At 40.3% G+C, this 23,324-nt stretch overlaps 1 protein-coding gene across 1 annotated transcript in view; it reads left to right on the top strand.

The window, feature by feature from the left end:
* The window catches only part of SLO2 (slowpoke 2), a 1,142,188-nt gene extending 1,119,317 nt beyond the window's left edge, over nt 1–22,871 (top strand). The window contains 5 exon segments of the mRNA XM_071691568.1: nt 7,498–7,597; nt 11,424–11,529; nt 19,959–20,146; nt 20,339–20,595; nt 21,751–22,871. Coding sequence (XP_071547669.1) covers nt 7,498–7,597; nt 11,424–11,529; nt 19,959–20,146; nt 20,339–20,595; nt 21,751–21,822 — 723 coding nt within the window. The 3' untranslated portion in view covers nt 21,823–22,871.
* The last annotated feature ends 453 nt before the right edge of the window (nt 22,872–23,324 follow it).

Genomic DNA, 23,324 nt, shown 5'->3' with positions numbered 1-23,324 from the left:
TTTGCATGTATGGACGTGTATGTATATACATGTGAATATGGGTGGGTTGGGCCATTCTTTCGTCTGTTTCCCTGCACTACCTCGCTAATGCAGGAGACAGCGACAAAGCAAATACATAAATATGTAAATGCTATACTTACTTTCTTTTTTATTTTATTTTTTTTTATTTTCCAAAAGAAGGAACAGAGAAGGGGGCCAGGTGAAGATATTCCCTCAAAGGCCCAGTCCTCTGTTCTTAATGCTACCTTGCTAACGCGGGAAATGGCGAATGGTATGGACTATACTTACTATTTAGATGTAAATATGCTGCAAGGGTGGCAGATGGGATGCCTGATTAATTCTTGGTGGAGGTGAGTGTGAAAGTTTGTAGTGTGTAAGCATAGGCAATTGAAGGCAAATGCAAGTAGAAATAATGGTGTTTGGAAGAAAACAGAGTGAAAGTATAGATTTTGTAAAACCATATAAAGTGAAAGAAGAAAGTGTACAAAATTTTGCTATGGATATGGGGGAAAAAGACTGGAAGAAGTGAGAGAATTTAAGTATCCAGGAGCTGTCTCGGGTAAGTGTGGTGATATGGAAGGAGAGATCAGGAAGAGAGCAGTTTAGGGTAGGAGTCATTGGGTTCCTTAATAGAATAATGAAGGGTAGAGTTGTAAGTATGGATGTGAAGAGAGGATTAAGAAACAGCATAGTCCTTCCAACCCTGACTTGTTCAGCCAAAATATGGACATGGAATGAGGCACAGAGATCAAGAATCCAGGCTCTGGAAATGAGATGTTTGAGTAGAGGATGTGGTAGTGACTATATGGAGTTATGAAAGAGTGTATGAGAGATGTGGTATAGCAGAGAATGCAAAGGGAGTCAGATGTGGAATGGTAGAATGGGTGAAACATAATACTTTGAAGTAGTATGGGCATGTGGAAAGAATGAAAGAGTGGGAGTTTACAAGGAGAGTGTTCTGATAGTACAATTAATGGGGTTTGTGTGAGTGGAATTCCACCTGTGACATGGGCAAATAGGGTGGAGGAAAACTGGAGGGAGAGAAATAGTGGAAGAATACATGGATTGGTATATGCAAGAGAGGCATGTAAGGCCGCCCCTTGATGCTAGTTCCTGGAGGGAATGGGTGTTAGAAATATTGGCAGATAGATATAGAAATAGAGGAATGAGATGTGTGCAAGAAATGGTGAAAGTAAAAGAGATAGGTAAAGAGGCTTAAGTGCTGAGATACTTGGAGCAATACAGTGGAGAATGGCATAGTGAGGGAGCATGGGTGCCCACAGAAATGTTTCAAAGGGTTGACAAAACATTTATGTATGATGTTGGGATCAACTATGCCAGTGTAACTTAGACCACCATTTAGTATATTTAATTGGATATTTGAAGCACTTATGTCAGCAATTTTAGGATATCCTTTTCAGCCCCAAAACTATTTTAGTAAGATTGACCATGAATATGCTGTATTTGCCAATTTTTGTATTATATATGGGGAAAGGGATAAATGCACATTTTGTCCGTCTCTATTGGTGCTCATGGGTGGAAGTAAGTGAAATGGGAATGGGAGATGTGTGGAAGGATTTAGAGAAGTGGTGCTTACATTTGCAGGTAAAGTGTGTGTTTTGCAGGAGGTGGGATTGGATATTTGAGAAAATGTAGAGTAGTGGGATTAAGGAGTTAAAGTACTAGTGAAAGGAAAGAGAGAGGTAATGGAAGGTGCCTACAGGGATAGAGTGAAAGTGATTAATATGAGTATACAAGAAAGTGGCAGGTCAAGAGATAGGTGCAGGAACTGAAAAGGTGGGCAAATGAGAGATGGGGTGAGACATTAATGAAGAAGTTTAGAGAGAATAAGAATTTTTTTTTCTTTTGGAAAAAGGTAATTAATGTGATAAAAACAAGAGATAAAACAAGAACAAAAGTGAGAGGAGCAGACAGGCAGGGAAGATGTGGAAATGATGGATTGAGTATTTTAAAGGTTAATTGGATTTGTTGATAGGTTGGAGGGTGTAGTATGTTTGCAATTAGGTGGCATGTGGAGTGACAGAGTCCTTATGAATGATTTGTGAAAGAAAAAAAGGTAAAAGGCGTAAACCTTGCATAAGATTAAGTTTGGCAGAGTGTCATGACTGGAAGCAAGTGCTATTGAGTTTGTCAAGAAAAAGGTTGAAAGTGTTGTTGATTTAGTGTTTGTATGGCTGAAGGTGAGGTGCATGAGGACTAGCAGAAGGCAAGAATTATGACCATATGTGAAGGCAAGGGGGACAAAATTGAACGCTATAATGATAAATATATAAGTCATTTGAGCACATGTGACAAGCTGTGTGGGAGAGTGATGATTAAGAGGGTAGTGGCATGCACAGAAAATTTGACTGAGAAAGAACAATGAGGCTTTGGGAATGGTACAGAATGTGCGCTCTCTCTCTGCCCTAAGAAATTAGGATGGAAACTTCTTGGAGAAAGAGTGAATTTTTTGTAGCATTTATGGATTTAGATCAAGTGTATTAAGTGGTTGACAGAGAGACATTTTGGAAGGTTTTTCAGATATGTAGGATCAACTAAAAGTAATCAATGCAATAAGATTTTGTTAGGAGAGTATGGTATATGTGCAAGAAGGACCTCCATGGTGTATCAGTAACTGTTACAGACCTTGAAACATTGATGGATCACCCAGGGGTCGAGTCCACATAGGTGTGAATCTTGGTCACAGCAGCCAGTCCACAGATAACCTAACTGTTCGTCCATTCCTAGAGGCTGGTAGATAAAATAGGCACTTCGCACACCACGTCGACCAAAACACCTTATATCTGCCACTCTGTCATCTAACACATTCAACAGACCTTCAAAATACTCACTCCATCTCCTTCTCACATCACCACTACTTGTTCTTACCTCCCCATTAACTCCCTTCACTGATGTTCCCATTTGTTTTCTTGTCTTAGCAGTTTATTTACCTCCTTCCAAAACATGTTTTTATTCTCCCTAAAATTTGATGATACTCACCCAAACTCTCATTTGCCCTCTTTTTCACCTCTTGCACCTTTCTATATTTGAGTACGGTCAGAAAACCCAGAAGTTGATGATAGAGGTTAGGAGAGAGTGCTAGATGAGGAAGTTGGGAATAAATGTGAACAAAAATAAGATAATTATATGCACAGGGAGATGGGATAGGCTAGTTCAAGTTTGTATGAATGAGGTGGACCTGGAAGAATAGGATTGTTTTATGTACAGTTCCAGGGAATGGACAGATGAAAACATGGAAGTCAAACCAAGTCATAGGGTGGGAAAAGTAGCCAAGATCCCTGGTGCATAAAGCTGGGTGCCAAAGGAGAGGGCACTATGTGTCAGAGCTAAGATGTTTAAGTTCAAAGACATAGAAGACATAACAGCATTGCATGGATGTGACTCTTGTCTTGGAACATAAGAGATAAAGGGCAGATGTGTTGGACTTAAAGTGTAGTGTGTTGAGGAGTGATAGTCTAGACAAGAGGTGTGACAGTGACCACAGTATGATAAAAAAGAGAGCTGACCAGAGTGTGCTGAAATGGTTCGGACATATGGAGAGGATAAGCATAGAAAGACTATCTTAAAGGATGTATGCATCAGATGTAAAGGCTGGAACAGGAAGGGGGTAACAGAGAATGAGATGGAGGGATAAATTGAAGGAAGATTTGGGGTATCGGTGCTTGAGTATTCAGGAAGGTGAGAGTTGTGCATGTAGTTTTATTAACTGGATCAATTTGTCATATGGGGAACAATGTGCTATCAATGAGCTGAATTAGGGCACATGAAATGGCTCAGGTAAACCATAAGATAGTCAGTAAGGCTTGGTTGTGGATGTTAGGCTCTGGTCTCAGTATATTTTTAATGACAGCTAGAGAGTAGTTATGCACAAATTAGGTGGAAAATAAGTTAAGTAAAAAAAGATTACTATATAAAGGAATATAAAAATGTTTATTCATTGTACTTGTATAGAGAATTATTCCTTGTGCGTGCCTCTAACAAATATCATGTTGACTGATAGAGAGTTTGAAAATTGCTGAAAGAATATTAGGAGTTGGATGAAAGCTAGACACCATTATAAGAGCAGAGCAAGGGCAATATCAAAAAGATAACAGAAAAAACAGAAGAGCATGGAATACTAGTGCCTCTGTCTAAAACTTTGGAAAATTATACTCTGTTTTAGTGGGAATCATAAATGCTAAGCTTTCAGATTTTGAATATTTTTGGATAACAGATATTTGGACTAGAGATCTTCTACATGTATATCCACAACAACCAGGTCTACATTTATATGTCACATATTAATAGGTCCAGACACATATCCTCAACAGCAGCTTCACACTTGTATACCCTTGGCAACTGGATCCACTTTCAAATATCCTCTACGTTGCTTCACTTAAATTACCAGCATTTAGTAACCATTACGCACACAGTTAGTAGCATGTAAAGTCACTATTGATTATACAGTCCATGTAAATAATTCACAAGATTTTAAGCAGGAGCAGCAGCATAAAAAGCCTCATCTTTATAATTGCCACTATTTACCAGCTGCTATCAAATACATGTACAAATGGTGGTAGCATGAGTATGCCAGTGGTGATGAAGGTATTCACAATGATACTATCATTGATTCTTCTACTGATTTTTTCATCATTTATATAGAAATCATTACCTTGCTGTCTCGTATGCTTCATCAATCAGTTACTCTGTGATCAGCACCTTTACTTTCACTAATGTCTAATTTTCCCTTGCTTATAGTATCATCGTGAATACCTTCATCACCACTGGCATACTCATGCTACCACCATTTGTCTCATCAACTTTTATACTCATCACTTGAATACTATCTTTTACATGTACCATATGAGTATCGTTAGTTATATTACTATAATCACTTAACTACAAGTTTTAATGCATTGATAACTTTGTATCAATGACTTTTAATGGTGTCACCTTCACTCATGCTGTCACCACCGTAAAGGCCGTCATCATTTATTCACCATTGCTAATGCAGTGCTAAACATGTTTTTTACTTTTACCAATATTTTTTTTATTGCTAACATCACCCTTTCACTCTTTCACTTTCACTTATTCATCACCATTCTTTCATCTTCATACATGCAGTCACCATCCTTTATATTGTCATTGTCAGTTGACAGCTTCCAAAGAACAAACCACAGTTAACATGCTTTCATGATTACAGTCACATCCAACTGACATCAAAACCTTGATTCACAGGTAATTTTCAGCGTCATCTCATCTTAAACTTCCACATTCACCAAAATAATTGTGAATATACATCCAGCTTCACCACGTCTATTAAGTCACCATAACTGATCTGAATAGTAGAACACTTATCTTAAGAATTATCCAGTCATAATTACATGATAAGCACACAGTCAACATTGCCTTCAAGTACACAGTTATTTACATTTTGCCGGCATGTGATCACTTCCAGCATCATTATTCACAAATTATATAAGGGCAAAGAACACAGGATCACTGTCAAAAGTATCTCTTACACTGTCATATCTCGTTCATTTATTTGATTACTATTGCTTCGGGACCTCTTTCACAGGGAGGGTCCGTATGTTACTCAGAACCTCTTGGCTAATGCTTCTGCAACTCCAAGGCTGTGCTCCTTCCTGCAGCAGGGACATGGTGGACTCCTTTGGAGTGAGAGGCTCTTTGACAAAACTGTACTCCCAATGATACAGCCTAGCAAAAAGTGACTTTTCACTTGCAGTGTAATCTTGTGCAGGCGCACTCTGGTAACACTCGCCTTCTTGTTCACCACCATATGTTTATATATCCTTCAAGTCATTTTGCAACTTTGCTACTCTCTGGTTCTCAAGAGCCCAGGTTCATAAGACTAACACACAGTTCAAATACACATGGACACATCAGTGCTTCAACATTATACAAGAACTTACTAGTGTATTACATTCCCAAGCTCTTAAATCCCTGCAGTTGTTGGTCATGTGAACACAAGCTGCCACCATCGTTGGTTATGTGATTATGACCTCTCTGCAGCATTTGGTCTTTTGATCAGACACTAACTTAATCACTGGCCATGTGATTGTGAGCTTCCTTCAGTTTCTGGTTATGCCATTATTGGCTCTCTTCAGTCATGTGATCATGAGCTTGCCACATCAGTTGATGATGGGATCATGAGCCCCCTGCAGTCATTGGTCATGTGATCATAAGCTCCCAGCAGTTGTTGGTTGTGGGATGTTGACATCCCTGCAATTGATGGTTGTGGGATTTTGACATCCCTGCAGTTGTTGGTTGTGTGAACATGCCCTTCCTGTAGTTGTTGGTAATGTGATCATGACCGCCTTGCATTTTTTGGTTGTATGTATGAACTTGAGCTCTTTCAGTTATTGATCATGTAGTCAAAGCCTCTCTTCATTTACTAATCATTTGATCATGAGTTCCCTTCAATTTTTGGTCATGTGGTCATGTACCCCGTCAGTCATTAAGATGACTGTACTGGCATCGTTGTTCATGGGATTGTGAGCTCCTGCAGTCATTGGTTATGTGACCAGGGTTTCAATGTGGTTGCAGGTCATGTGATCTCAAATCACTGCAATTGTTAGTCACTTGATCTTGACCTCCCTGCAGTTGTTGGTCATGCAGATGTGGCCTCCCTATTGTCAGTGGAACTAAGACAAGAAAACACAGGGCTCACACAATAGCAGCTCGTACATACAGCTCATGACACACAAAGGTGGTTATTTACATAATATAGTCATCAGCACCATGACCATCTGTCTCCTTCATAACAGCCATCAGCAGGTGTGTGGCCACTGCCTTAGCACCAGAGCTACAACCACAGCCACACAACACATGCTCACTTACAATCCCACTGCCACCCACAGCTGCTTGCCCAAGTCTTGCCCTAGACCACCCTGGCGTCTACACCCATTGAAGGAATTCCATTGTGAGAATGCGTGTGGCAATGCATCCTTTCTTCCTCATCATATATGAGACCACCTTAGGTGCTAGTGGCAGAACTTAAGTGTGGTGTTTGGTAAATTTGTTTTTTGTTTTTTCATTATGACTTAGGTGTATGATAATCACATTATCCCAGTATAACTTAGAGGTAAGCCTCATGTTGTGCACGTTGCTAACTGTTCATGCACTGTGGCAGCTGTATAATGTAGTGTTTGTACCATATAAAATGTAGCATATCCTGGTGTGTAGTGCCCAGCTGTTCTAATGATGTACATGAGTCCGTGGCTGCTGTTTGTCCATACAACTTAACCCTGTTTACACTGCAGGTGTCTTTTTACCCATGTAATCTTAACATCATCAAATGATATTTTGAGACTGTGATACAGATTGCAATTTGATGTGAAAGAAATGTTAGCTTTATGTATATATGAAAAATAAACTTCTTTCTACGTAGATCATGCAAAAGCAAAAATGAAAAAAGTACAAATATCAAAGGTTACAAGATTCTAGAATAAAGATGTGTCTTGGGTTATATTCCAGTTTTCGCTGAATATCTCAGATGACCCCAAAGAGGGCCACAGCAACCTCATTGAACGGGCAGAGATAGCGCAACTGGTTCGGTCCCGCATGCAGAGTTTAGGTAAGTTTCTAGCCACAAAAAAATTACTAGTTGTCTTAAGCCTCATTAGAGGAACATGAATCTTATGATTTTCCTGGGTACATTGTCCCCATCCTTACCCTGAGGCACTTCCTCCTTTTCAAGAAGACATAATATTCTTTCAGCTCTAAGTACAAGGCATTGCAATTCCTGTAGCACCTAATGGATATCTTAAGATACATATATGAATAAAGACTACATAAACTACAGATGATATTCATTCATAGCACAAATATGATGATACTGCTTTTACAACAACTTCTATCAATACACTTTATTTTATACTTAAACGCTGTTTCCTGCACCATTGAGGGAGCACAAGGAAACAGACAAAGAATGGCTCAACCCCACACATACAGGCATATATATATAAAAGGGGAAACAGGAGGAGTCACGCGAGGAGTGCTCATCCTCCCGAAGGCTCAGATTAGGGTGTCGAAATGTGTGTGGATATCACCAAGATGAGAAAAAGGAGAGATAGGTAGTATGTTTGAGGAAAGGAACCTGGATGTTTTGGCTCTGAGTGAAACGAAGCCCAAGGGTAAAGGGGAAGAATGGTTTGGAAATGTCTTGTGAGTAAAGTCAGGGGTTAGTGAGAGGACAAGAGCAAGGTAAGGAGTAGCACTACTGAAACAGGAGTTGTGGGAGTATGTGATAGAGAGTAAGAAAGTAAACTCTTGATTAATATGGGTAAAACTGAAAGTGGATGGAGAGAGATGGGTGATTATTGGTGCATATACACCTGGGCATGAGAAGAAAGATCATGAGAGGCAAGTGTTTTGGGAGCAGCTGAGTGTTTGTGTTAGTAGTTTTGATGCACAAGACCCGGTTATAGTGATGGATGATTTGAATGCAAAGGTGAGTAATATGGCAGTTGAGGGAATAATTGGTGTACATAGGGTGTTCAGTGTTGTAAATGGAAATGGTGAAGAGCTTGTAGACTTGTGTGCTGAAATAGGACTGGTGATTGGGAATACCTGGTTTAAAATGAGATATACATAAGTATACATATGTAAGTAGGAGAGATGGTCAGAGAGCATTATTGGATTATGTGTTAATTGATAAGAGCACAAAAGAGGGACTTTTGGATGTTAATATGCTGAAAGGTGCAACTGGAGGGATGTCTGATCATTATCATGTGGAGGCGAAGGTGAAAATTTGTTGAGGTTTTCAGAAAAGAAGATATAATGTTGGGGTGAAGAGGGTGGTGAGAGTAAGTGAGCGTGGGAAGGAGACTTGTGTGAGGAAGTCCCAGGAGAGACTGAATACAGAATGGAAAAAGTGAGAACAAAGGAGGTAAGGGGAGTGGGGGAGGAATGGGATGTATTTAGGGAAGCAGTGATGGCTTGCGCAAAAGATGCTTTTGGCATGAGAAGCGTGGGAGGGGGCAGATTGGAAAGGGTAGTGAGTGGTGGGATGAAAAAGTAAGATTATTAGTGAAAGAGAAGAGAGAGGCATTTGGACGATTTTTGCAGGGAAATAATGCAAATGTAAGATGTATAAATGGAAGATGTATAAAAGAAAGAGGTAGGAGGTCACCCAACTCTCATTTGCCCTCTTTTTCACCTCTTGCACCTTTCTCTTGACCTCCTGCCTCTTTCTTTTATACCTCTCCCACTCATTTGCATTTTTTCCCTGCAAAAATCATTCAAATGCCTCTCTCTTCTCTTTCACTAATAATCTTACTTCTTAATCCCACCACTCACTACCTTTTCTAATCAACCCACCTCCCACGCTTCTCATGCCACAAGCATCTTTTGCACAAGCCATCACTGCTTCCCTTAATACATCCCATTCCTCCCCCACTCCCCTCACCTCCTTTGTTCTCACCTTTTTCCATTCTGTACTCAGTCTCTGCTGGTACTTCCTCACACAAGTCTCCTTCCCAAGCTCACTTACTCTCACCACCCTCTTCACCCCAACATTCTCTCTTCTTTTCTGAAAACCCCCACAAATCTTCACCTTCGCCTCCACAAGATAATGATCAGACATCCCTCCACTTGCACCTCTCAGCACATTAATATCCAAAAGTCTCTCTTTCGTGCGTCTATCAATTAACACGTAATCCAATAACGCTCTCTGGCCATCTCTCCTACTTACATACGTATACTTATGTATATCTCGCTTTTTAAACCAGGTATTCCCAATCACCAGTCCTTTTTCAGCACATAAATCTACAAGCTTTTCACCATTTCCATTTACAACACTGAACACTCCATGTATACCAATTATTCCCTCAACTGCCACATTACTCACCTTTGCATTCAAATCACCCATCACTATAACCCGGTCTTGTGCATCAAAACCACTAACACACTCATTCAGCTGCTCCCAAAACACTTGCCTCTCATGATCTTTCTTCTCATGCCCAGGTGCATATGCACCAATAATCACCCATCTCTCTCCATCAACTTTCAGTTTTACCCATATCAATCTATAATTTACTTTCTTGCACTCTATCACATACTTCCACAACTCCTGATTCAGGAGTAGTGCTACTCCTTCCTTTGCTCTTGTCCTCTCACTAACCCCTGACTTTACTCCCATGACATTCCCAAACCACTCTCCCCTTTACCCTTGAGCTTCGTTTCACTCAGAGCCAAAACATCCAGGTTCCTTTCCTCAAACATACTACCTATCTCTCCTTTTTTCTCATCTTGGTTACATCCACACACATTTAGACACCCCAATCTGAGCCTTCGAGGAGGATGAGCACTCCTCACGTGACTCCTTCTTCTGTATATATATATACACATACATAAATGCACATATACGCACATTTACATACATATACATATCAACATATACGTAGATATACATACACACACACAAACAGATACATATATACACATATGCATATTCATACTTGCTTGCCCTCATCATTCCCATAGCCACCCCGCCCCACAAGAAACAGCATCGCTAATTCCTGCTTCAGAGAGATAGCGTTAGGAAAACAGACAAAAAAAGGCCACATTCATTCATACTCAGTCTCTAGCTGTCATATGTAATGCACCAAAACCACAGCTCCCTACCCACATCCAGGCCCCACAGACTTTTCCTTGGTTTACCCCAGACGCTTCACATGCCCTGGTTCAACCCACTGACAGCACGTCGACCCTGGTGTACCACATCATTCCAGTTCACTCCATTCCTTGCACGCCTCTCACCCTCCTGTATGTTCAAGCCCCAGTCACTTGTAATCATTTTCACTCCATCCTTCCACCTCCAATATGGTCTCCTGCTTCTCCTTGTTCTCTCCACCTCTGCCACATACATCTTCTTTGTCAATCATTCCTCACTCATTTTCTCCATATGTCCAATCCATTTCAATACACCCTCTTCTTTTATCAACCATACTTTTTTTTTTATTTCCACACCTCTTTTTTACACCAAATAGTATCTTTAAACATTTCATATCTGACACATCCACCCTCCTCCACGCAGCTCTCTCTTTAGCCCATATCTTGCAACCATATAATATTGTTGGAACTGCTAGTCCTTCAAGCATGCCCATTCTTTTGCTAGCTTTAAAAAAGTCCTTCAGAAATAATCACCAGTTTTCTTACTAATTCAGTCACAGAAAGACATTTTTTCATTACTTGTAATATAGTACCTAGACTATAAACATCGCTCCTCCTGCTTGCTCCGATGAAGACTACCAAGATACAAGGATCATTTCTTTTGTTAGCTTCAATAGTCTCTTCCATGCTCAACCAAATCATTTAAGGAACAGCAGTGCATTCCCAAGCAACATTTTCATTAACTAAGTGCCTGAATCATTGATGATGAACCTGATCTTTCTCTTCAGCCCTGCCACCTGAGGACTATGACGATGTTTCGGAGAAGCGCAATTCCCTGTCTTTTGTCATCATCAATCCTTCATGTGACCTAAAGTTGGAAGAAGGTGACATTGTGTAAGTTTTCTCCATCATATGCATTACCCTTTTGTTTATCATTCACTCAGAGCTCTCAAATCTGTCAACTTTGGGGCTAAGTATTTACTAGATTTTGGAATTTTCCATATTTTTTTGATATCTCTTTTGCCAGAGGAACTTGATAGTAGATGAAGTAAGTTTTAGCTCATTCTGTGGAGTTGACTTTCCCTATATGTAAGAGGAGGTTGAGAGGATGAAAGAGTGGTGATTGAGAGGGTGATGGCATGTGCATAATATTTGAGTGGAAAGAACCAATGTGGCTGCCAAAGAGAAAGAGGATGTGTGGATTTTAGGTGTTCACTTTGTAGAGGTTTTATGAGAAATACTTAGTGAAAGAGTAAATTCTATTTATGGATCTAAAGAAACTGTAAGACAGGGTTGGCTTGAAGGCTTTGTAGAAGGTGCTGAGAATATATGAGGCAAATGGAAAGTTACCAAATGGAATGAGAAGCCTTTTACAGACATGTAGGGCATGGGTGAGATTAGGAAGGGAGGTGGGTTTGCATCAAGGATGTGTGATTTCATCATAGTTGTTCAATCATTTCATTATGTATTTTCTCTGAAAAGATAGTTACCTTATGTTCAAAAAGATGAAATGGAAAATACAAACTTTTTCTTTAAAAAGTATTTAACATTTTTTTTCATTCTTGATGGCCACTTCCTGCATTTGCAAGTTAGTGCCAGGAACAGATAAAGAAAGGCCACATCTGCTCACATCCAATCTCAAGCTGTCATATGTAATGGATGAGGCCTTTATATATATGCTTTTGAAAAAATACCCAGGGAAGATGTATACCTTCCCCTATATTGGTTTGACATGGTATTGGAATCATATAATGACTCTCAGGTTTTTCTAGGTGTAATTTCATTCTACATACACCATAACACTTTTCATACTTTATGGCTTTTTTAGAAGGCATATTTTCACTCTTCCCATACATATCTTTACATATTTTGTAAATTCTTTTAATTCTGTATGTTATATATATTATTTATTTATTTATTTTGCTTTGTCGCTGTCTCCCGTGTTAGCGAGGTAGTGCAAGGAAACAGACGAAAGAATGGCCCAACCCACCCACATACACATGTATATACATACACGTCCACACACGCAAATTTACATACCTACACATCTCAACGTTTACATATATATACACACACACAGACATATACATATATGCACATGTACATAATTCATACTGTCTCTTTATTTATTCCCATCGCCACCTCGCCACACATGAAATAACAACCCCCTCCCCCCTCATGTGTGCGAGGTAGTGCTAGGAAAAGACAACAAAGGCCCCATTCGTTCACACTCAGTCTCTCGCTGTCATGTAATAATGCACTGAAACCACAGCTCCCTTTCCCCATCCAGGCCCCACAGAACTTTCCATGGTTTACCCCAGATGCTTCACATGCCCTGGTTCAATCCATTGACAGCACATTGACCCCGATATACCACATCGTTCCAATTCACTCTATTCCTTGCACGCATTTCACCCTCCTGCATGTTCAGACCCCGATCACTCAAAATCTTTTTCACTCCATCTTTCCACCTCCAATTTGGTCTCCCACTTCTCTCGCTCCCTCCACCTCTGACACATATATCCTCTTGGTCAATATTCACCTATATTTACAAAGACAGGACATTAGTTACATGAATTAATGGAAAAAACATATTTCCATTCAAAATATGAAATGAAACAGAAGAGAATATTTATTTTACAGTAAATTTATTTACAATAGTGAATCCAAATATTGCACTCGTGGAAATGATGATGCTGTTACACATTGACAATTTAAGGATGTTTGTAATGCATGATCAAAAATCCAGCTGTTTTGTTAGGTTCTTGATGACATACATGGTTAAGAACTGGAATTGTACATCAGCTGGGCATTAAATGATGGATTGAAAGATTTAGCACTTTGTGCTAAATGCAATAGAACTACAATATTGGCATGACACAAGTCGGGATTAATCTGTTAATAGGTAGGGTGGTATGGGAGGTAAATGCATGGGTCTTAGAGTAAGGAGTAAGTCTGTGATGAGCCTGGGGTTTGAGCAGGCATAGGAGGTGAATCACTAGCTTCTTGCAGATGAAACAGCTCTGGTGGCTGACACCAGAAAGAAACTCCAGAAGCTGGTGACAGTTTGGGATAGTATTTGAAAAGAGAAAGTTGAAAGTTAATGCGAACAAAGTAAGGAATTGAGGTGGAGCAAGGGGGTGAGACAGGAGTTTGACTAAGTTTGAATGGTGAGTATCTGGAGAAATGGAGAGTTTAGTCTCTATACTTCTTAATGACGGAGCTGGGCAGTAGCAGTTTGCTTCTTAAAACCCGCATCAGGTGCAACTTGAATCATGCAAGCCTTACGTAATTAGTTTTTGTTTCTCTCATTGTGACTGTAGCGCCATGATTAGCTCTTGATGTAAACATTACCAAGCCCACCAAGAGAGCAGGGAAACTGGGTAAAATCCCCAGGTTTCTAGGCCTTTGAAGGGGCTTGGATAAGGGAGGGGGGGTGATATTCAGAAGTATTAACAAAGTTACCAAACAATAGAAAATTGAAATAGTAAGCAAATTTTGAAGATTATAATTTGTTGCTTTCTTTAACTCACTTGGGCCCTTTGGCTTCCCCTCTGGGATGGCCCTGGCAGGACATAAAACCCCAACCATTCCCAAGGGCCAGTCTCAGCTCCCAGCATACCTGAATATTACACAGCCAATTTGAAGGGATATTGAGAACTTATTGGCTGAAAGGTTGGGTGTGGCCATTCATCAGTACAGCTTATTGCATGTGTAAGGTAACAATGCAGCATTTGGAGAAAAAAAAATGTATTAGAAAATGCATTACAGTGTTTAAGGTTTTAATTTTCAGAATGGATATTTATATATGATTGATTTTGAAGTGAAATATTAACTTTAGAGGAAATAGAAACTGTTGTATTGTTTATCAGAATCAAGGGAGAAATATTCAGCATGATTTGTGCAACACAGTGTTAGCATGGTATGCAAGAATATATGTACATTTGAAAACAATTTTTATATGTAGCAGGAAATCCTTTTGAAAAACTATATATGATAGATTTTTAATTTTGTATCTGCCAAGCAGTTTCTGAAAAATTTTACATTGAATTTTTTTTTTTCTTATCATGCACCATGAACAGAATTATGATATAAGATAATCTTCTAGATAGATCTGAATCTTACAAACTTGGGGTAAAAAAGTAGAAAATGGGATTCTGTTACTGTTGCATTGCATGTGCATGAGTTTTTACAGTAGAGCAAGGAGGTTAATTTGTCTCCCATTTGGTACAGTGCCAAGCATGTTCCAGCAGTGCAGATACAAACAATCCACTTACCTTCTTTTTCTTCTAATATGGAGCTTACTTTCTCACTGAAATCCTTACCCTAAAACCATGTTTTTTCTCACTTAAGTAATTTCTCCTCTGCAGGAAGTCATACATTTGCTTTCAGATTACTTTTTCCAGTACTTTACAATCCAACTCATCAGGGGACTGATTTGTAGTTCAGTGCCTCTTCACAGTCACCTTTCTTATAGAGAGGTATGATTTTTGCTCCTTTTTCAATCCATTGGTACTTTACTGTCCTCCAGCAACTTTTTGAACAGTATTTCAAGTGGTTTATGAAGTGTATCTGCACCCATCTTCAATACATCAGTGAAATTTCATCAGGACAGTGAACTTTGTATGGCTCAGGACCAATTAGTATTCTGTTAATGTCTTTTCTAGATGTCTTAGTACTTTCCAAGACTTCCTCCCAATTCTATCTTATTAGTGTTCGGGCAATAACATCATCCACTGTAAAAACACTTTTGAACTTGTCACTCCGTTCCTCAAATAACCTCAAAACATCCCCTACAATTTGTCTCTTTGTGATCAGGTCTGACTGCAGAATTGATTACCAGTGAGCAGGATTGATAAAGGCATTAGAGCCTGTATCTTGCTAGCTAGGCACTAGGTTAGACTAAATCATTAATAATTTCATCGCTGTGACCAGTTCCAAGCCTGACGAAGGTGTTAGTAACTGACTTGGCACTGGGTCTGGCTAAAGCATTAAGAAAGACACCATGGCTACCAATTCAACAGATTTGACCAGGGCATTAATGGCGGCATCATGAGAGACCTCTCACCAAATCTTACCAAAGTATTAATAGCATCATCATACATGGCCCGTGACTAGGTCTAACAAAAGCATTAGTAATGGTATCTTAATAGTTCACTCATCAGGTATGATTGAGAAATTAGTGGAGATACTGTTGCCAAGTTTGACAGAGACATCATAAGCAGCAGCATGGGTGATTGATAACTAAGTCTGAGTATAGCACTAAACCACTGATCAGCTTCAATGAAATCATGAGTAGTATTATCATAACTGACCAGTTACCGCTAATAGTTGAAAAGCAGCATCATGACCAATGAATCAGAAGTTTTGACCAAAGCATTGATAATTGCATCATGGCTGACTTTGCACCAGGTCTGACAAAGGCATTAGTTGCAGCATCATGGCTCACTAGGGTTGATTGAGGGTTCAGTAACAGCATCTTGGTTGCTACCATTGGCTGGTTTTGGCAAACAGTATGTTCATTTCTGAATGTTATTCGTAAGCCATTTTAGGGTTTGCTGGAAACTTTTGTCAAGAGCATTTTATCAAAATGATAAATTATTATATTTGTAAAAACTTCATGTTCAGTGTGTAGTTATATAGGTAGGGAAAGCTTTGTGGAAGATGAAAGCCAGCAAGGTAGCGGGTTTGGATGGTATTGCAGTGGAATTTATAAAAAAAGGGGGTAACTGTGTTGTTGTTTAGTTGGTAAGGATATTCACTGTATGTATGGATCATGGTGAAGTACCTGCGGATTGGTAGAATGCATGCATAATGTCATTATACAAAGGCAAAGGGGATAAAGGTGAGTGCCCAAATTACAGAGGTATAAGTTTGTTGAGTATTCCTGAGAAATTATGTGAGCAGGTATTGATTGAGAGGGTGAAGGTGTGTACTGAGCATCAGATTGGGGAAGAGCAGTGTGGTTTCAGAAGTGATAGAGGATGTGTGGATCAGGTGTTTGCTTTGAAGAATTTTTTTTTTTTTTTTTTTTATACTTTGTTGCTGTCTCCCGCGTTTGCGAGGTAGCGCAAGGAAACAGACGAAAGAAATGGCCCCCCCCCCCCCCCCATACACATGTACATACACATGTCCACACACGCAAATATACATACCTACACAGCTTTCCATGGTCCACCCCAGACGCCTCACATGCCTTGATTCACTCCACTGACAGCACGTCAACCCCTGTATACCACATCGCTCCAATTCACTCTATTCCTTGCCCTCCTTACACCCTCCTGCATGTTCAGGCCCCGATCACACAAAATCTTTTTCACTCCATCTTTCCACCTCCAATTTGGTCTCCCTCTTCTCCTCGTTCCCTCCACCTCCGACACATATATCCTCTTGGTCAATCTTTCCTCAGTCATTCTCTCCATGTGCCCAAACCATTTCAAAACACCCTCTTCTGCTCTCTCAGCCACGCTCTTTTTATTTCCACACATCTCTCTTACCCTTACGTTACTTACTCGATCAAACCACCTCACACCACACATTGTCCTCAAACATCTCATTTCCAGCACATCCATCCTCCTGCGCACAACTCTATCCATAGCCCACGCCTCGCAACCATACAACATTGTTGGAACCACTATTCCTTCAAACATACCCATTTTTGCTTTCCGAGATAATGTTCTCGACTTCCACACATTTTTCAAGGCTCCCAAAATTTTCGCCCCCTCCCCCACCCTATGATCCACTTCCGCTTCCATGGTTCCATCCGCTGACAGATCCACTCCCAGATATCTAAAACACTTCACTTCCTCCAGTTTTTCTCCATTCAAACTCACCTCCCAATTGACTTGACCCTCAACCCTACTGTACCTAATAACCTTGCTCTTATTCACATTTACTCTTAACTTTCTTCTTCCACACACTTTACCAAACTCAGTCACCAGCTTCTGCAGTTTCTCACATGAATCAGCCACCAGCGCTGTATCATCAGCGAACAACAACTGACTCACTTCCCAAGCTCTCTCATCCCCAAGAGACTTCATACTTGCCCCTCTTTCCAGGACTCTTGCATTTACCTCCCTAACAACCCCATCCATAAACAAATTAAACAACCATGGAGACATCACACACCCCTGCCGCAAACCTACATTCACTGAGAACCAATCACTTTCCTCTCTTCCTACACGTACACATGCCTTACATCCTCGATAAAAACTTTGAAGAATGTATGTGAGAAATACTTAGATGGATTTGTATGTAGCATTTATGGATCTGGAGACGGCATATGATAGGGGTGATAGAGATGCTTGGGAAGGTTTTAAGAGTATATGGTGGGGGAGCTAAGTTGCTAGAAGCAGTGAAAAGTTTTTATTGAGGATGTAAGGCATTTGTATGAGTAGGAAGAGAGGAAAGTGAGTGGTTCCCAATGAATGTTGGTTTGTGGCAGGGGTATGTGATGTCTCCATGGTTGTTTAATTTGTTAGGAAATTTAATTTGTTAGGGGTGGTTAGGATAGTGAATGCAGGAGTTTTGGAAAGAGGGGCAAGTATGCAGTCTGTTGTGGATGAGAGGGCTTGGGAAGTGCATCAGTAGTTGTTCGCTGATGATACAGTGCTGGTGGCTGATTCGGGTGAGAAACTGCAGAGGTTAGTGACTGAGTTTGGTGAAGTGTGTGAAAGGAGAAAGTTGAGAGTAAATGTGAATAAGAGCAAGGTTATTAGGTTCAGTAGGGTTGAGGGGCAAGTTGATTGGGAGGTAAGTTTGAATGGAGAAAAACTTGAAGTGACGTGATTTAGATATCTGGGGGTGGACTAAGCAGGGGATGGAACCATGGAAGCAGAAGTGAGTCACAGGGTGGGGAGGGAGAAATAGTGGTTCCAAGAATGTTATATGGTTGCAAGGCATGGGCTATAGATAGGATTGTGCAGAGGAGAGTTGATGTGCTGGAAATGAAATGTTTGAGGACAATATGTGGTGTGAGGTGGTTTGATTGAGTAAGTAATGAAAGGGTAAGAAGGGTGTGTGGTAATAAAAGGAGGGTAGAAGTGGGTGTGTTGAAATGGTTTGGACACATGGAGAGAATGAGTGAGGAAAGATTGACAAGGAGCATATATGTGTCAGAAATGGAGGGAAGAAGCAGCAAGAGACCAAATTGGAGATGGAAGGGTGGAGCGATTAGGGCTTGAACATACAGGAGTGTGAAAGGCATGCAAGAAATAGAGTGAATTGGAACTGTGGTATACTGAGGTCGATGTGCTGTCAATGGATTGAATCAGGGCATGTGAAGCATCTGGGGTAAACCATGGAAAGGTCTGTGGGGCTTGGATGTAGATGTACATAAAGCAAAAATGAATTTATTCATGAGCTTTCCTTGAATAGAGTTTTCAGTTGCTCATGTTATTCCAGCTAACATAAAGAAAAGTGCATATTAAATGTTCGTTTATGAAAGAAATATATGTTAAATGTTCCTCCATAAAAAGAGTGCGTATTAAATGTTCCTCTATAAAAAGTGTTCATTTTAAATGTTCATTTATTAATGTAATTCACCTTTACTTAATGCTAATGAGTGTACACTGTGATACAAAGACATCCTGTCAATGAAATTTTTTTTATGTGAAGTATGAAATCTCTAACTGTTGCAGAATTTTGTTCGTAATGACATGGAATATGAAATATATTGTAGATTTTTCTTTTCATAATCAATCTTAATACCATCTTTGATTTTTTCTCTCTTAACTAGAGTAAATTTAGTGAAGAGCTTGAGCTCTTATCCTCATGCTTGCATTGATGTGTAGTGGTACTCAAAAAAATTTTTAGGCCTGACACTTACATCCATCATCTTGCTTTAAGGGGTTATTACATATAGAAGGGATTTTATTTGTTTGAGTTTCAGAAACTGCATCATTATTTTATACTGCTTGTAGTTGTGCTTATGTGAGTACATATTGCTTTCATTTGATGAGTAAAACATGTTATATATATTTTTGTCTATACTCCTTGGGACTGGGGAGAACGAATACTTCCCATGTATTTCCTGCATGTTGTAGGAGGCAACTAAAAGGGGAGGGAGCAGGGGCTGGAAATCCTCCCCTCTCTTTTTGATTATCCAAAAGAAGGAACAGAGAAGGGAGCTAAGTGAGGATATTTCCCTCTTTGGCTCAGTCCTCTATTCTTGACCCTACCTCACTAATATGGGAAATTGCGAATATGTATGAAAAAGGAAAAGAATTTGTCTAAGTTTTATCTTAAACAGATGGTTCCTCTCTCTCATAATTTGATAATAATAATAATGATAATAATCATAATGATAATGAATTTTCCCCTAGATACCTCATTCGGCCAAGTCCATTTTCGGCTCAAAAGACATTCGAGAGGCACAATTCTCGGAGAAAGTCCAACATATCTCTGTGTGATACCAGGCGACGTAGCACTACCTTTACCCGGCCACCACCACTCACATCAGCACCAAAGTCTAATTCTCTCAGCCTTCCAGACAGTCCACAGATTTCCCCAGGTAAGTCTACTAATTTGGTATTGTCATGGCTGCTGTTCACACTGCACCCTCATCATATTGGTTATAGAACCAACCTAACACCAAACAGCTCCCTGCAAACAGTGAAGCTCGTATCAGAATCTACACTTCTGTAATCCCACATTGTGTTATCTAACTGTACCTAATTCTTCCTCCAATTCCCTGTTCCTGCAGCTCCTTTCCTGGGTTCCCTTGTAGAGTCCCTTCACGTCCCCATGTCCCCTCCAACAGGGTATGTCCGAGGCCGATCCAACTCCCTTCGTGTGGATGACATCCTTATGCGACGTTCCAATTCTTTACGGTTTGGTCTGGAAGGAACCCGCAGAATAAACAGCTTTGAGGAGCTAGGCATCAGCCCCCTCACACCACTCACCAGGGATGAACGCACTGGCTCCATCAAGATCCCAACCAATGGCTCCATAGGCTTAGAGGTAGGGAGTATATATGATATTCATTGTTGTGTATACATACTTACTAGTGTAATTATCCATTCAAAATTGCCCGCACCAAATTTTCAGATTGAAATATCAGTCCATATGAGTGTGTTACCAGTAATGGGGCATTGTTACGTAAATTCATAGCCACTTTTTTTTTTCAAAGACTCCTGCTGAAAGTTCTTAATAAGGACAAGACTTAGATGAAATATGAAAAAAGGAAAGTTAGTAAGCAGCCACCAATCAGGGAGGTATATTACTGTTACTACCAGCCTGGGTATTAGGAGGGTTAGTGATGACTGCGTAGTGAGCCAGCATTTCAGTGATTGTCAAGTTGCACTCTTCTGACCCAGGTAGCTGTATTTTCTTTCTGCCTTACCTGCACTTGGACTGCTGGCATACTATCCACAGACTTACAATCTCTCCTTGTTATACATAACACTTGGCAACACTTGGTTCAGACAACTCTTTCTTCATAAATTTGGATTTTCCCATGGTGAGCACTATGCACTAGCCCCAGCTTTTAACAAAATGGTAGGAGTAATTGATAGAAGTAGCAAGTAGGAACATTTGACAGGAGAATTAGGTAGAAACATTAGATAGAAGTAATAGGTAGGAACATTAGATAGGGGCATTAGGTAGAAGTAGTAGGTTGGAACAAAAGGCAGACAAATTAGGTAGAGGTAGTCAGTAGGAATGTCAGGTAGGAGCCTCTGGAAACACTGTGCTAGAGTTGCCCTATGCCAGTGGCCTGTTAAGTGTGAGGCAGTAAAGGCTGAGAAGCAGCAGTGGAGATAACCAATTATGGAGTCTCTTTTGCTGTGGCCACCCCCTGAAGGAGTCCCCAAAAGGAACAGGCGTCAGAGATATAGATAGAAAAATAAAGAAGGAATGAGAGTTTTTGATAAGGTCAGAAGCTTGATGTTTAAGATCAGACAGGTCAAAGTGTTTGGAAAGGACTAGAAAGGTTAAAGGGTTCCATAGCTAACTAACATCACAGTGGCCAATCCTTAAGAGTAACAGGTTTTAATTTATTGCTTTTCTGTCATACACTGACTGCAAAAAATTAGTTGAATTGGCTTTTTCACTGGTTTGGTTGAATGATGCTTAGTTAATGATTTTTCTTAAAGATAGAGTATTTCTGTGCCACAGGTGACGCCGCCTGAGGAGTGTGGTTCTGAAGCCTCTGTTCCTTCCATCCAATTGCAAGGCACCATTGTCTGACCACCGCCCTCGCCTCGACCCACACGTGTTTGGTTCCATATGAGTGGTGCCCGTGGGGTCGCTCGTGCCCGTTCCCCACGTCTCTGACGGCCGGCGGCCTCCTTCATGTCTCGGCCAGCCTTAGGCCCTGTGCCTTGGCCACAATCGCAGTGAAAGGAGGCCAAATGAACGAATTTGTGATGCTGACTGAGCTAGCATACCAGCTGGGTCGATGTCAGGCTTTTAGTAATGCCACAAGTGCTTGGTTAGAGTGCAGTTATCCTAGTCACGTCCAGCATTGGACGCTGTGCGAACCTTGGGTACAAAACTTAGATGAGTTTTAATTTTGGAATGTATTGATAAACTTTAACAAACTTTTCACACGTGAATGAATAATTTAAAGTTATGAATGAGATATTGTTTTTTAATTCTGAGAAACACAGACTGACACAAAAACCTAAGCATAATGAACCGAAGAAACAGTCTTCGATTGTGCTTTACCGCCATTGCGGCTTACCTTCCATGAAGGGTTTGTTGGTACTAAGCAAGTACAGGGTCTGAGGCCCTCACCCTCTTGTGCAGCTGTGCTGAGGCCCTCATATTCTCATGCAGCTCTAATCAAGGTTGGAGGAGGGGCTCCTTATACCACTTGACAGCAAAGGAGACAATAATGCTTCTCTCTAGGCAAAGAAGGAAGTGTCCCGTCCACATCCCAATGCTGAAGGACCCAAACTGATTTTGTGTGATCTTGAAGAAATTCTTCAGGTATTATTTCTTCCCATCAGGTTCGAGTAGGTGTCAGTTGGTCCCACTACAACCCTGAAAGGGGGGTCAGCTGATACCAAAAGTTCCCTGTTTGTATCAGCTTACCATTGCAAGTGCCAGCTGGTCCTCATGGGTCTGAGAGTCAGCTGGATTCTTAACACTTTCACTTTGGCAGTCCTGATACTGTATCCACTGTACGCTCTGTGTGCGAGTTGTTGTCAAATATTCTAAAAAATACATTCAATAGTTTGTTATTACACTTAACTAGAACAAAATTTTTCTAAATAAAATGATATACAACTCAACCTGGTAAAACATTGTTTACATATGCTATGTGCCCTCTTATTTATGCTTCTCTGCTGCCAGGCGTGTGAGGTACTCAGGAGTGGTCAGGCATACATAGTGAGATGTGATGTGACACACAAATATGATTATTAAGGGTTTTCATGACTAATATCAGTCATCTTGTAAGGGTGTCATGGCTTCACAAATTATTACATAACTTGAAGACACACATCTCATACAGGCTTCCTGACAACTCTACATACATACTGACCAATGTATGAAAAAGTTCAGGCTGTATCATCTGCTGTCCTTTCAAGGAATGTCATTACAAACATTAATGGCATGTATTTCACCTTGAGGCTGAGCTGAGTGATTCAAGAATTTTTAACATATATGCTCCACCCACAGTGAAGAAAAAATTTACTTGGGCATATAAGACCCAACTGCAGTGAATGATTTCAGTAACCATCACA

The sequence above is a fragment of the Panulirus ornatus genome, chromosome 50, assembly GCF_036320965.1.
Source record: "Panulirus ornatus isolate Po-2019 chromosome 50, ASM3632096v1, whole genome shotgun sequence".
Classification (NCBI taxonomy): Eukaryota; Metazoa; Arthropoda; class Malacostraca; order Decapoda; family Palinuridae; genus Panulirus; species Panulirus ornatus.
This window is presented reverse-complemented; position numbering and strand designations above follow the sequence as displayed.